This window comes from Lontra canadensis, unplaced genomic scaffold, assembly GCF_010015895.1.
Source record: "Lontra canadensis isolate GAN:19392208 unplaced genomic scaffold, GSC_riverotter_1.0 scaffold5, whole genome shotgun sequence".
In the NCBI taxonomy this organism is placed as follows: Eukaryota; Metazoa; Chordata; class Mammalia; order Carnivora; family Mustelidae; genus Lontra; species Lontra canadensis.
Window position 1 is genome coordinate 7,470,228 of NW_022630999.1, and position 15,690 is coordinate 7,485,917.

Genomic DNA, 15,690 nt, shown 5'->3' on the forward strand with positions numbered 1-15,690 from the left:
AAACTTTTTCTTGTTAGTAAATCAAAGTGTTGACCAAAAATTATCTCTAAACCAGAAAAGTAAAGTGAGAAGTACAGATTTCATCAACTAGCAATGCCAAATCCTGTTCTTTAATAAAATTTAGTCTTCAAGATTCATTAGCCTTTAGCAGCAGGGTCACACTGTCTTCAGCCCTTTAGCTTGGTTCCCTGCTTAGTTACATCCGCAGCAGCATTATTTATGAAATTACTAATAAGGATTTTCTAAGAGACCTCATCTAGCATTTGTTTCCTCCCTTTCTTTTAAGTGGGTTGTTGTTTAATGAGAAGGGGCTGCTGCAGTCATACAAATACATCACTAGCCAAAGGGATAATAATAGTTGAAAATATCAAACTCACTCATTGCTCATCCTCTCTGTAAACAGAAAGGGAAAGGAGGAAGAAGGAGGGGGAAGAAAGAGGAGGAGGAAGAGGAAAGGGAAGGAGAAGAGGAGAAGAGTCAGGAAACAAGTGGGGCACAGGGCACCAGACTTCTACCTGAGAAACCTGAAGTGACTGGGGGAAGTGGACAAGAAATGCGTGACATGAGTGCTTCCCAGGTGTGGTCATAAGAAGACAAGCCTAAAGACACTTTAACATTTTCTCAACAGGATGCTGAGGCAAATGAGAAGGAGGAGAAGAGGAGGAGGGGGAAGGAGGAGGAAGAATGAGAAGATGAAGACGAAGACGACCTAATTCACACTCCTTGTGCAGAAGTCTGCCTTCTGACACCAGAGAAAATGGAGGGTATATAATCAAAGAAATTCTTACAATAGCTGCTGGGAGGCCAGGTAGCACAGGGCTTGGAATCAATCAGAAGTCTAGCTCCCTTTTTTTTCAGTCTCTGGTTTGTATACATGAGTTCCAGTACATAGCTGACATTCTTAGAATTAAGCAATTGTTCACAAACATATCATATGCGACATAGCAAGGAGGAAAGTATTTCTTTTCCTCCAGAGCGCAAAAAATCTCAGGTAGCAATTAAAAGAAAAAATTTCTCTAAGATCAATGAAAATTAAGATTTCCAAAAAGAAAAATCTATTTCACATTCTCATGTCCATTGCCTACTTAGAAGATTAACACTGGTGGGGACCTAGGCTGAGTGAGCTCACTTGCCAATAAATTTGCTATTGTTTGTGTCTGATCTCAATTTTTTTTAACTTCTATATAGGATTCCCCTTTGCAATGATTCTCATATTTCCACAGTTATGTTTCAATATTTCCCATTTAAGAAATATTAAAAGCTAAAATTTTAAAAATCCTGGTAGAAGCCCTGAACTCTTTCAAAGAACTCTTCAATTGGTAAATTATAAAAAACAAAATGGTAAATAAAATGGGTAAAATACTTCATACATGAAATTATGCTAGTTATATGTGATTAGGTAATGAAGACTCTGGAATTTGAGTGTGAGAGCTCTAAAAAATGATAAGATGCAGAAAAAAAGCACATGCAAATGGTGAATCCAGCACCTTTCAAAACCCCAAGTTGAACTAAGATCATATATACAGCCTGTATCCTTCCAATTGCAATAAGCTTTATCCCACACAATGCAACAATAATTTCTTTATCAAGTTTATAGGAATGCTGTAAGAATATATTTTTTTTTTTTGCAGGTAGTTTTACTTCTATCATGAAAAGCATTAGTTACATACTTCCAAAAGAACGTGTGGTGGAATACAAAGTGCATAAGAGCAAAGGAAACTATGATTAAATCCCTATGTTGAAACTGGGTTACATATTGCAAACTTGAATGGTTAACTCTTGATCTGCCTCTTCATCTATAATAACAGGGATTCTATAATGTTCTATACTGATTAAATGACAATACATATACAATAAACAGTACCTGGCCAATGGCATGTGCTTAATAGCTATTGGTTCCCTCCCTGCGAAAATTTTAGATTTACAATTTAGCTGTGGCTTTTAAACTTTCATCATAGCTTTTAATCACCAACAAGCAGGACCCTCCAAGTAAAAGGAAAATTCCTTATAAAACTAATGTATCAAACATGTTAGTCTATAAATATGCTTTTAGCCTAAAAAATACTGGATATAAATAATAAAACTAAGGATTAATTTTCAACATGTTTTCCATATAGTCACAGATAAAAAGCACTTTTGAATAACTAAATATAGTCTCCAAGTAAATAGCAATAATAAACAGCTTATGTTTCTAATAATTTTCATAAATACTAACTTGTCTTTTTAAAAATGTATGCTCATTTGTTAAATTGTTGTACAAGAAGGAATCATTCTTTTTTCTTGGAAATTTTGCAAGCATTAAATGGTCTCTAAATTGGCACAGGAAATAAAGGTCCATCCATTGGGTCTGAGCAGTTTGGGTTTTTTTGTTTGTTTGTTTGTTTGTTTTTCTGACACTCCCCCTTCTCTCCCCTTCCTTTTCCTCCTCTTCTCCCACCCCTTGCCAGCTAGGGATCGGTCAGTTTTTATTAGCCAGTTAGAATAAACAGAGCGTGGATAGGTTCTTCCATGGTCCTCTTTTCTGTCTAGCGCAGCTGGTAAACAGAATAGGCTGGGGGATCGCCCTGATGTACAGAAACCATAGATGAACACACCCCTACATGTATTATGAAGGCTTAGCCGAATACGAGCTCAGAGGAAGACTTTACAGCAGCAAGGAAACCGCACCAGTAATCAGATGTTAAATCGGAACTTCTTCTATCTTGTTTTTCATGAATGTACGAATATGATAGCTAGGAGATACCATTATGTGAGACAGATCTCAGAAGCGCAATTTACAGAGAAAATGGTCAAAAACAAATCCCAAGACCCAGGACGATTGGCAAAATCAGAGTCTAGTAGGCACAGAGGATTGTGTGTGAAGGACTTTGAAGAAAAGCGTGCTGTGGTCCTACTTCCTCTATGCCAGCAACAAGGAGACGGGCAGTGTCTGCTTGCACCTAACTCAAATGACAGCACAGCCTGGATGACAACTCCAGAGCATCCCACCTCCAGGAGAAGAGTCAGGAAACAACTGGGGCACAGGGCACCAGACTTCTACCTGAGAAACCTGAAGTGACTGGGGGAAGTGGACAAGAAATGCGTGACATGAGTGCTTCCCAGGTGTGGTCATAAGAAGACAAGCCTAAAGACACTTTAACATTTTCTCAACAGGATGCTGAGGCAAATGAGAATTTCTGTGTGAAGCAGACCACAGGAAAACCGCGATCTGCAGGAGAAGCACCCGGCCATTGTTCTCCAGGACAGATGCTACAGAAGGGGCAAAGGGGCTCTCCAAAGACCCTGCACAGAAAAAGGGATCAGCTCGTAGCACTACCAGCCATGTAAGAACTTTTCTGCCCTATTTCCTTGTCTTCTCATTCTCCTGAATTTTTACCCAGGTAGGTGCCAAACAGTGAACTGGGGAAGGAGGTCAAGGAAGAAAAAAGCAGACCACCACACAAAACCTTTCCCAAATGCAGGCAGCCAGGCTTGTCTCTAGCTGGGGAGTCAAAGGGAGAGGAGATGTGCCACTTTTAAACGTATGGTGAAACAATGTTCATTGTTTTGAACTGGACTCTTTAAGTCTTGAATCAAAACTGAGTTTGTGAATTAAAGTGACCAAGTGATAGTTACTATATTGTCAGAGAATGAGCTGAAATGTCACGCAGAAGGAGAACTTCCCTAACTAAAGTTAAAGACACCACAGGAGATAAAAATAGCTTTGTTTTTATTTCATCCCACCTGTAGAGCTTGTTCAACATATTGGATACAGAAAACATACACACACGCTTGTTACAGCTGCTCTGTTCAGACACATTCACTAACACAGAGAACAATCACCCTCAATGTGATCTTTAAAATGACCAAAGACAGTAGCACCCAACAATATTTGATAAGAGGTAATAGCTGCTAAAAGCTAAAAGAGTGGCCTCCAGAACAAAAGAGAAGAGGATTAAGTGAGGAGTAAAGCAGAGGAGTAAGGCACTGCTGGCCCTTTAAACAGTCCTAGATGACAGTTTTTAAAGAAATGCAAAATAATAGAACAGAAAAGATACCAGCACTGGTAACACAATGAAAACTGTTTGAGCGTGAATTGGGATAATTCTTCTGGGAAGTAATTCATTATGTGTCAAAAACCCTAAAAAACTGACCAACATATTCTACTTTTAGGAATTTATACTAAGAAAATCATCTAAGAACTATATGAAGACAAAAGTTCAAAAATATTATTAATGGTATTAATACAGGAGAGAGTAGCTTTCAGATAAGAAAACAGGCAGTACAGGACTGTGATCTCTGAGAGAAGGAAAACCAATGAGGTAGGCCTACAAATGCCCCAGCCTACTGATTAGAAAGAGGAACCCAGTGCAGGGAGGGGAACCCAAGTGGGACCCAGTAACCTTGCTGGGTTCAGAGAGACCTAGTCAACTAGAATTTGAGAGAGCTCACAAGATTTTCAAAGGATTCACTTCAAGTCTTTGGCAGCGTACTGATGTGCATATATATGAAAAGAAACTATTCAAGGCCTGGAAAAGAAGCAACAGGAAGTATTAACCAAAATAATATCCAGAATTCACACAGATGTGGGAACAATTCATATTCCTACTAGCCAGAGGGGAAAGGCCTCGTAATACGTGGGGCATCAGGTAAAGTGCTCAAAAGGAAATCACATTAGTAGTGGTGTTAACTACACTGAAACTAAAGGCTTCTCTCAACTAACCTTAAAGCAAAGTTGAAAAGCAAATATTGAAAGAATCAACCTGAGTGACATCTATAAGACTTGCAGTGTAAGAAACATCAAAGGAGGTCCTTCAAGCAGAAGGACAATAACATCAGATGGCAATCTGGATCAATGGAAAGGAGAAGTGTAGGAAAGAGCAAACATGTTGGGCAATAGATAACTTTTATATATAAATTATAAAATAAAAATATACAAAACGTACTTTTTTTCTTATTTTCAATCTCATTAAAAGAGAGTTGAATGCTTAGGACAAAAATATCAAAGTATCATGGGGTTTAAAACAAATGCAGAATAAAATGTATGACCAACAGCAGCAAACAGGATAAGGGCGCGGAACAGAAGTTTACAGTGGGATGGTTCTTACATTATATGTAAAGTGACATGGTATTACTTAGACTGTGATCAGTAAAAGGTATGTATTGTAAACCCTTGAGGAACCACTGGAAAAAAAAACCTAAGAAAATAAGTCAATAGTGAAGATAAAATGGAATCATAAAAAATGCTTAACTGACCCAAAAGAAAATAGAGGAAAAAAAAAATCAGCTAGGCAAATGGCAAAAAAATCATATTCTGATAGATTTAAGCCCACATGTTGATAATCGCATAAATATAAACGGCATAAACCTCCAATTAAAGGTCAGAGATAAAACTAGATAAAAGATCAAGACCTAACTATATATTAACTATACATCTCACTTAAATATAATGACATTAATAGGCTGCAGGTAGAAGAATGGAAAAAATATATACCATGCAGAGTGACTATATTAGTATCAGACAATAGACTTCAGAATGCAAAATATTACCAGAAATAAGGTGGGCTATAATGACTGAGGTTAATTCGTCAAAAGAGCATAACAGTCTTAACTGTGTACTTAACTGTGTAATACAACCAATAATGGAACTCTAAAATATACAAAGCAAAAGGTAATACAATTGAAAGTAGAAAATGCCAAATGCACAATTACAGATGAAGATTTCGTTACTCCTTTCTCAATTACTGATAGGATATAGAAAACTTCAATGCTATCTACCTACTTGACCTGAGTTATAGGACATTCTACCCAACAATAGCAGGATACATATTCTTTTCTAGTACAGCTGAAACAGTCACTAAGATAGACTATATTCTAGGCCATAAATAAATTTCAAACTTAAAAGGATGGAAACTACATAAAGTATGTTTTCTGACCTCAAGACAACTAAACTAGAAATTAACAAAGTTATGTGGAAAATCACCAAGTATCTGGAAGTGAAATGACATACTTCCAAATAACCAAGTCACAGAAAAAAATCACAAAGGGAGATGAGCAAATATTTTGAAGAAAAGTGAACTGAAAATGAAAGCACAATATATAAAAATTTGTGAGATATCACTAAGACTGTGCACAGAGAGAAATTAATAGCATTACTTGTTTATATTAGAAAATAAGAAAGGTTTCAAACCAGTGATCTAAGGCAGGAGCTGGCAAGCTTCTTTGTGCAATGTTACATGGTAACTATTTTAGGATTTGCAGTCCATACAGTCTCTGTTGAAATTACTCAACCCTGCTGTTGCAGCACAAAAGCAGCTACAGATAATACACAAATGAATGGATGTGGCTATGTTCCAGTAAAACTTTATTTCAAAAAGAGGCAGTGGGCCATAGTCAGCACATGGGCCATATGTGTGGAGCCCGCTAGAACATCAGCTCCCAACTGCAGAGGATTTCATGTCTTTTGTTAACTGCTTCAACTTTAAGAGGCAAGAACAGTACACGGCCCTTAATACATGCCTAATATTTGCTGAATTAACTAGTTTAATCCCCAGAACAGCATATGAGTTAACCAGTATCATTTTATAAAATGATGTGCTATACCACCAATAAGTGACAGAGCCAGTATTTAAGCCTAGGTCTAATCCCAAAATTCTGTACACTTCCCACTACATTACACTAAGATGGCAAACATATTACTGAGTAACTATAAAAGCATAATACCACACATACATATTTTCTCTGCCATTTTCCTTATTTCCGGTTTGTAGAACAAGACAAGTGTGTTAAATCCAGCTCTGTATCTGCGTGTTTATATCTGTACTTTAATTTTTGTATTTCTGTATCTGTAACTGTGGATTTAATATTTAGACTATATTGTATGCAATTAAACCACTAGATTAAATCCTTTTTTAATTTTCTAACTTTTTCCTAACTTTACTGAGGTATCATTGACATCACATTGGTTAAATCTTGAACACAAACCTCCTTCGTTGTACAAACAGAAGACTAGAGTTAGCTTTATTTTAAAAAGACACAACTAGAATACCAAACCAATTTTGTGCACTCATACATCTAGCATACATGACCACACCCACTTGTATTTCTTCTTTTAAAATGTACAAAGAAATTTTTAAAATGCGAAGGAAAAACAAACAAAATACATCCTGTTTTCCTTTGCCTTAAGACTCCCTTGTTTCAATTCTCCCCATGCAGAAGGGGCAAGCCCTTGGCTGTCGTATCGCTCACATACAGCAGCCGTGGCCAGTCGGCCGTGGTTGCACGTTTTCTGTAGCTAGTTCCCATCACCGCTCATACACATCTGCTTCCCCTCACAAGTCAATAATCTATGGCAGCTGTTTTCCAAAAATAGGCATTAGGAAAGCCAGAGCAGTTCTGAATGCAGATTCAAAGGGCTACACATCTGTCTACATTTTCATAGCTTGCCTGGGGTTTTACCGTCATCACAATAATCAGAGAACTTAAAGGAGCCAATGACTATTTGGTCACATTCTCTCTTTGGATGTTCAGGGCAGAATTTTTAAAACTCTGTGTACAGGAGACAAACACCTCATACTAAGAAGCTATGAAAGGATGAGACGAAGAGTATCCATACCATTTGCCTGCCTTAAAAGCACAATGTTTACTGTAATCTGACATCATGGTAATTGATGAGGATACCATGATGCAGAGAAACTCAAGGCTTTACAGCCTCTGAAAGATTATTCCACTGACTAAAAAGATAAAAGTAAATGAAAAATGATATAATAAAGCTGAACTTTTCAGCTTAACTGCCAGATCTTGCAATAAAAATATATCTGAATTTTAATAATCAACATAAATCTTTGGGACAAAGAGAAATAGATTTCTCACTGAAACTTTATATAAAGAGGATAGGCTGTATCTTATCCATAACCAGTAAGAGCAAGAAATGTGCCCTCAAAGGGTTTAATTTTTGTACCTGAATACGAACTCAGGATAAGCAGGTTGTACCAGCTACTGTAAAATAGTCTTGCTCACGCCAGTGTACTTTAAGGCAAATATTTCCTCTCTAATGTTAAGCAACAGAGCACTGAAGAAGATAAAAATAGCCACTATTTATGGAGTGCTTTTGGCGGCCACTTTTCATTTTCTTCTCAATTAATCCTAACAAAAACATGTACTCTGGATTGTATGATCTGTTAGGGAGAGAACTGAAATTCAAGTTTATTACAAGCTAAAGCTCAGGGTCTTGATTCTTAACCTATTTTGCATTCGAAAGAGCCAAAATATCCACTATGCATCACACACGAAGAATCCAAGGAATGTTTATCAGTTATTAAAGGAACAAAAGAGAAGCTCATCAGAAATAACACTACCAGGGTGCCTGGGTGGCTCAGGTCCAAGGAAATCAAGCATCCAGCTCTTGGTTTCGGCTCAGGTCATGATCTCGGGGTTATGAAATTGAACCCAGTGTTGGGCTCCAAGCTAGCCATGGAGCCCGCTCAAGATTCTCTCTCTCCCTTTCCCTCTGCCCTTCCCCATACCCCCTTCTCGAGTTCTTTCTCTCTCAAAAAAAAAAAAAAAAAGAAAGAAAGAAAAAAGAAATGACACTACCAACTTCCACTACCAAAAGAATAGAACCAGACACAGAACACTTTTTTATGTTTAGTTTTTGTTTCTTCAGAACTCCAGAGTTCTCTGTCACCGTTCTACTAGGTCCAGTCATTTGGAAACACATGAGCTCTGAGAGTATTAAGAAAATTATAAAGTAACAAACACTGATATTTTAGTCACTCACAGGAATCCCCACAGGATATGTAAAAAAGTGATACATGTTGAAAAATGTATTTCCTACACAGGAATACAGGATATATACTCTGTAAGAGCTTCTAGCCTCCCTGTGCGCTAAACCATAATATAAACAAAACATATACTGACTTTTTAAAAATGCCCATGTGTTGGACAAGGCAAAATGTGTTGAACATGTTTCTGCTCCATACTAATGACCACTGTGCAAACTGATTTCAAAACTTGTTAACAGTCCAGAGAAACAGACGTATTTAAAACTAGATTGTTTCTGTTCATAGTAACTAATTCTATTCCCTTCTCTGCCAGGTACCCCCAATTTTCATTGTTAACTTGTCAAATAATAATAAGCATTTAGCTTGTACTCTATGTCAAGCTCATATACATCATACGTAAAGTGATATGTACTTTGTATACATTGTATCATTTATTCCTTTATATAATCCTATTATACAGTAGGTAGTATTCTATCATTCCCATTATACAGATGAAGAAATGTAGGCAACTGCCTCATTTACACTGCTAGCAAGGCACAAAAATTGGGTTTCAACCTACATCTGTCTCACTACAGGGCCCTTGCTCTTACCCACCAAGGTATGAGAGCCAGACAGGACATCTGAAATCATCTAGTCTCAAATCCTCATTTTATAGATTGGGATGCTTTAACCAGAAGAGTTTAAGTGACATGTTCAAGATCACACTGATTACTGGGTAGAGTCAGGGCTAGAACCCAGGGCTTATATTTTTAACTCCTTTTACTCCATATGGCCTTTTAAAAAAATTTGAAAACAGATATATATTCTGATTCTCTACACAAGTAAGTATTCCCATAAATTGTTAATCTGATTCACTATACAACATTCAGGAGATCCTCCCTAATTCCTCTGAAGCCTTCAAAGGCTGCCAACTCTTATAACCATGGCTGATTTAGAATGATAAACATTTTAAAACTAAAATAACAACATATTCCATGATCTGCTAAGGGTTCTTACCATTAATGGTTCAGTGATATTTCTCCCTTATACTTTTTTTCATTATTATTATTTTAAGTAAACTCTATCCCTAATGTGGGGCTTGAACTCATGACCCCAAGGATCAAGAGCAGCATGCTCTACTGACTGAGCCAGCCAGTAGCCAGCTAGGCTATATCCCATACTAAGTAAAGTGGAAATTCTGGGAGTGGGACCCAGCAGTCAATATTTTTTAAAACTGTCATGTGATTCTAATATGCAAGCAAGTTTGAGAACCAGGGCTTTAATAATTATTCAAAGTTTAAAATAATATTTCATGGTATATTAGATCAAAAGAGCTCTCTGACATTGTCATCAACTATATTAATCCACCTTCCTCAAAAAATTACTAGAGAAAAAAAACCTAAGAGATTTCAGAAAAACTTTCAAATCATAGAACATCAGCACCAGTTACTTAAACTCCTTTTAGCTGACGATACAGAAATATCACAGAAACCCTTAAGTATACACACAGAAAGAGTAACTTGAGCCACCAGCCAAAATGAGCTCATACTCATGGACATGCATTATTTCTTGTTTCCATACGCATATCACAAAGCAACAACCTGGAACGTAACAAACCACAGTCATAAATTAAGTCAACTGATTACAGTCCTTTCTCCAAAGCTGATTGTAAGTGGTTTTTCCTTGATTTAAGCCATTAGTAAATGAAAACTGCATTTTACAAGCATGTTTAAACATCACAAGTTCTATATTCCCTAACAGAAGACAATGTGATTGATTACTTATGAGGTCACATGATCAACCAATCAAGAAAGGTCTTTAATCACCATGAATAACAAAATAGAGCATCAACACAAAATTAATGAACTTGTTAATTGTTCTTTCTGGTTATAAAAATTTAGCTATAACAAATACTGGTATTCCTTATTTTTATCAGAATTAACCCATTTATTTTTCATCTTCCCCAGATCTCTGTTCCTTATGGAAAATTATGTTTTGGCCCTGATCCCACCTTTTTAGTTCCAACTACACAGTAAACAAGTAAAGCCAAATAGTTCTCAGTAGCTGCTTTACCAAAATTTGACTAAAATATTAAATATTATTAAAATATTTCCTTATTTTTATAATAATTATGCTGCGTTCTCATAGCAATTCAACAAGATTTTTCTTAAAAAATAATTATGCTGACCCACGCTTAATTCAGAAGAAAAATGTCTACTTACAGGTATCATCCAGTTAGCCAGGTCACCGTATTTGGAAACCTGCATTGCTCCTAGCATTGTTAGATTGACATGTCCCCTGAGAGAGAAAAAGGAAATATAAAGCAAATTTCACAAGCTTTGTGTTCCATTTGCTTGAAATTGCCAGCAATTAAAATAATTCTATGCCCTCCAAAATAAATTTGTTTTCTCCCACCCAACCCCGGATCTTCCAAATCAATCAGCTCAAGCCGCTGTAGAGAAATAACCATTAAGAGTTCTTTAAAAAAAATTATAGCCTATATTGTCTCCAAAAACAAATTAAAAACAGGTGTACACAGTAAGTTTGTTTCCTCTGGTGAGGGGTAATGTGGCTTGATTTGAAGGTAAACGCTAGCTAGAAAATGAAAACACAGTTTTGTAGAAAATGTTCGCATCCTCAGAAAGAACTTTAAAAATGTTTACTTCAGTATTCTCAGCACATAGATAAATATTCCATTTGGGGGGTTCTTTTAATAACAGTGAGCTCAATGTTCCAATTCCCAATGCTCAATGTGAATAATTTCCTATCTTGGTGCAGCTGAATGAGCCCATGACCATTTTCTGGCTGGGAGACGTGGCTACGTTTCGGAGCCCTGATAACACGTTCAGGGAATGACTCAGTTCATTCCATGCCATTTGAAACATGGGGGCTCCGTCGTTACATACCCTCTAATCATCGCAAATGATTCATCGCTGGAGAAGTAAGAGGCTCCTGGAAGAACAGTAACTGTTTCCTTGCCTAAACACACATACACAAGAAAGGAAGCAAAGAGAAGAAAAAGCTATTAGATTTCTAAGAGTGGAAATCATAGAGAGAGAGGTCTGTACCTTCTCTGTTTCCTAAAGAACTGAGGTCCCTTTAACCAGACTGCTGTGGCAATGGGGCTGTGGGGTACAGTGGGAACTGTTGCCCTGTGAAGAGGAGTATTTAGTCAGTGTCACTGTTCAGATTTGACCCTGCATGGTGATGACAGAAAGCAGACCAACTTTTAATTTTATTACTGTTTTTGAAATTCTCTACAGACAAAGCACTCCCCCCACCCCCATCACCTCTAACCATTCCCACCTCTCTCCAGCCCCACTCCCTCCACAAGCCCCAGCTAAATGCTGATGAGAGTGAGGGAAAAGGAGCCCCTGGAAAGCACTTGTCAGAATTCAGCGCTACTGTAAGTCAGTGGAGCAAGGAGACCGTGGAACAAGCAGGAAGAAATGCAACTTCTAAGGAATGACACAGAAGACGCTCCTCAGATGTTTCTTAAAAATCAAGAAATGATCTAGAAAGCAAGTTGCCCCCTAATTTCACAATATCATTAGGCCTGAACCTCTTCTTTTAATCTCTCTCTCTCTCTGCCTCATATTTCCTTTCTTGCTCCTGTTTGTTAAAATCATAGGACTTTGATGAGATCAAGGAATAACATCATAATACTGGTTCACATATCTAATGGTAACTTCCAAGAGGTCCCCTTGGAAAGACCTCTTCCAAAACTTATACCTCATAATAAAAAGTTCAGAGCTGGAAAGCTCTCCAAGATCACGCAGTCCCCACACAACCAATCCTACCACCTGACTTGTATATTTCAGCTTCTTTTTGTGATCCATTTCCTGCGTGTACAGTGCCGAGGAGGAGGCTTCTAGTCTTAACCAGAAAAGTGCCCACATGCCACTCTGCCAAAGCAAAGCCAACTGTATGAGAATACCCCGTGCATTATCCCAGTGTAATAAAGCAGTCAAATGGAAGGGGAAGAAAAGTTATGATTCCAGGGCTGGAACAAAGTAAAGCCGAACCAGAGTGGTCAGATCACGCCCAGGTGTGCAACACAGCTGTACCCGCAGCTTCTCAAGCCTTGCCTGAAAGCTGAATTCTCTATCAATATCCCTCTCCACTGGAGCTCAAGTAGAGAGAAAGAGGCTATTTATATCATGCTAAAATATTTACTCCCCAAAGGAGTTGGATTCTAAACAGGGGTAACATTTTCACATCTTCCAAAGTACTATAAAGATGAAAGGTCTGGAAAATACTTTCTGGTGTGGTCAGTAGGGGCTTTTAGGTAGCACATAAAATTTGGAGGATTAAATGAAATATTGCATGCAAAATCCTTACTACAGCACCTGGCACAGAGAACAGACTCCAAAGACAAGCTTTTACTATTGCCAATTTTTTTATCCCTCACTCCAAACCTACTTATAAAAGAGACAGTGCCATCACCCCCCTAGGGATAAATGCTACAGGACCCAGCCACTGTCTCATACAGCAGAGCTAAAAGCCAGCCTGGGAGCTCTAGGTTTCAGGACAGGCGTAATACAACTAAACTTGATTCTTTTTTTTTCTTTAAGATTTTATTTATTTATTTGAGAGAGAGAGAGACAGTGACAGAGATAGTGAGAGACAGCACAGGTGGGGAGGATAAGGGGAAGCAGGCTCCCCACTGAGCAGGGAGCCCAACATGGGGCTCCATCCCACAACCCCGGGATCATGACCTGAGCTGAAGGCAAATGATTAACTGACTGAGCCACCCAGGTGCCCCTAAACTTGATCCTAACACTACTTTCATATCTAGCAAAGCCGGTTCCTCACTAGTCCTGTGAGGTGGATAAGCAAGGACCAAGAATGTGTAGGGACAAAAAAGGAGAGAAACATAAAAATTTCAATTCTTTGTTCTCCATGTGCTAAATCACAATGGCTTCTAAAGGGCAATCTCCACCAGCTGACAGTACATAGAAGGCATTATTTACCAGACACAGGAAACTTGGAGATCAGTAAGAGGCTCTGGCTCTCCCCATGTGATTTTGGAACACAGTTTTAAGCCCAGAAAACAACTCTCATAAAAAATAGTTATTGTCAGGCACCTGCTAATACATTCTGGCGTGTTATAAATTACATTCTCTGGAAGCCAAGTTAGTTGTTAGTATTTTTAAACATCCAATATCTAAATAAAAATAGATATCCTAAAGTTGAATCCATGTTTTTCAAATATGATGCCCAAATCTGGTCAAGAAATAACTGTAATCAACATACAATCAATATCTTAAAGAATAAGAATTTTCTTATTTGACTATTCCTGATTGATTTCTGTTTCCTCCAGTTTTTCTCTGCATGTGTCTAGATCCTTTCATGATATTTGGGCAAACATGGTTATTCAATTTCATAGCTACTGAGTCCTTTGGCTCATGATTTAACATGTGGTTTACTCAACATCAAGTAAACAGCTGCTATGTGCCTTAAACTGTTACAGACCACACACAGATGCCCTAAACTAATGGCTCTCAAACATGAACACCCATCAGAATTACAGGGAGAGCAGATCTCTGAGCCAAATTCCCAGAGTTTGGAATTCAGTGGGCTTGTGATGGGGCCTGAGAATCTCTATTTCTAATAGGTCCCTGGTGATGGTGACACTGTCGCTGTACCACACTTCAGAGAACCACTGCCCGAAGCCAAAGGAATATGCTATTCAGCTAGAGAGATAAATACACATGAATAATTACATGGCAAGATGAGAGACACTAGATGTTATAGGTTCAAAGGAGGGGGCATTTCTGAACCATGGAAGGTCAAGTGAACTGGAGCTTTGAGAATGCGTATAACACATTTCAATAGGAAATTACTGATAAGGAGATGGGGATGCAAAAAGAAGGGGACAGAGCAAAAACTCTGGTGATAGGCACAGGAAGAGCAAAGGTAGGGAGGAAGGACGGTTGAGTCATGATCAGAACAGATCCAGGAGTCCTTGAAGGGTGTAGTGAAGATAAAGCTGGAAAGGGCAGGTGCAACTATCCGATAGGTCCTGAATGCTGTACTCTTTTGTGCCTTAGTCTGCAGGCCTGCGATTCTTCAGTTGTGGCACAAAGGGCTCCAGAGAAGGCATTGTTGACATTTGGAGCTGGATAACTTTTTGAGGGGGGCTGTTTCGGTTATTGTAGGATAATTAACAGCAGCCCTGACCTCTACCAACTACTTGTTGATAACACCGGCAATCAAAAATGTCTCCGCCCATTGTCAAATATCCCCACTTGCTTACTAAGAACCACTGCCCTGGAGGCACATGGCAGAGGCCAGGGATATTTATGAGATATGAGATTAACATGGTGGTTCTTTCTATGGCAGTTTTAATCAAAGGTAAGTCATTTAAAACATTGCATACTAAAAGAAAACAATTAAGAAATGAGAAGAATGCAAAATGTACATTAATAGGATAGCTAAAACATGAGACCCATTGGAAATTTCATAAATGTATCAGAATAATGCAAATCTTAACAGAACCTCTGAAATGTTGCTGTAAGCATGGCCCTCTCCACCTTTTTAAAACTTAGGGTAGCAGTGGGTATAGCTCCAATGTGTAGAGAAAAAGGCCAGGAGACACTGTGTGAGTCCAGTCCCTAGCAATGGGATCCTGGGGACATCACATCACTACTCTGGGCTTCAATTTCCCAATCTGTACAATAAGTTTTCACGTGAGATTCAAATGGTATATAAGTATGAAAAAATATGCTGCAAACAAAATGGTGCTGTAAGGTGGGGTCATTCATTTTTTCATAACCTTGAGGTTATTATTTAGAAGGGGCTGATCTTCCAGGTAACTTCCAAATTGGGGAGTCAGGAATATCACCAATATGTATTCTGGGCTCTTTAGCTCAAAGTATTTCCCCCCTAATTTAGATAGCTCCAAAGTCAAAAGGAACATAAATCCTAAGCACAACTTTGATGAAAG

The 15,690-nt window shown here is 38.1% G+C and overlaps 1 protein-coding gene across 1 annotated transcript in view; it reads right to left on the reverse strand.

The window, feature by feature from the left end:
• OXCT1 (3-oxoacid CoA-transferase 1) overlaps positions 1–15,690 on the reverse strand; it is a 123,287-nt gene that overhangs the window by 40,591 nt on the left and 67,006 nt on the right. Inside the window, exons 13-14 of the mRNA XM_032851979.1 lie at positions 11,648–11,720; positions 10,964–11,039 (exon numbers count right to left, since the gene is read on the reverse strand). Of these exons, the coding sequence (XP_032707870.1) occupies positions 10,964–11,039; positions 11,648–11,720 (149 nt within the window). The remainder of the gene's footprint in view (positions 1–10,963; positions 11,040–11,647; positions 11,721–15,690) is intronic.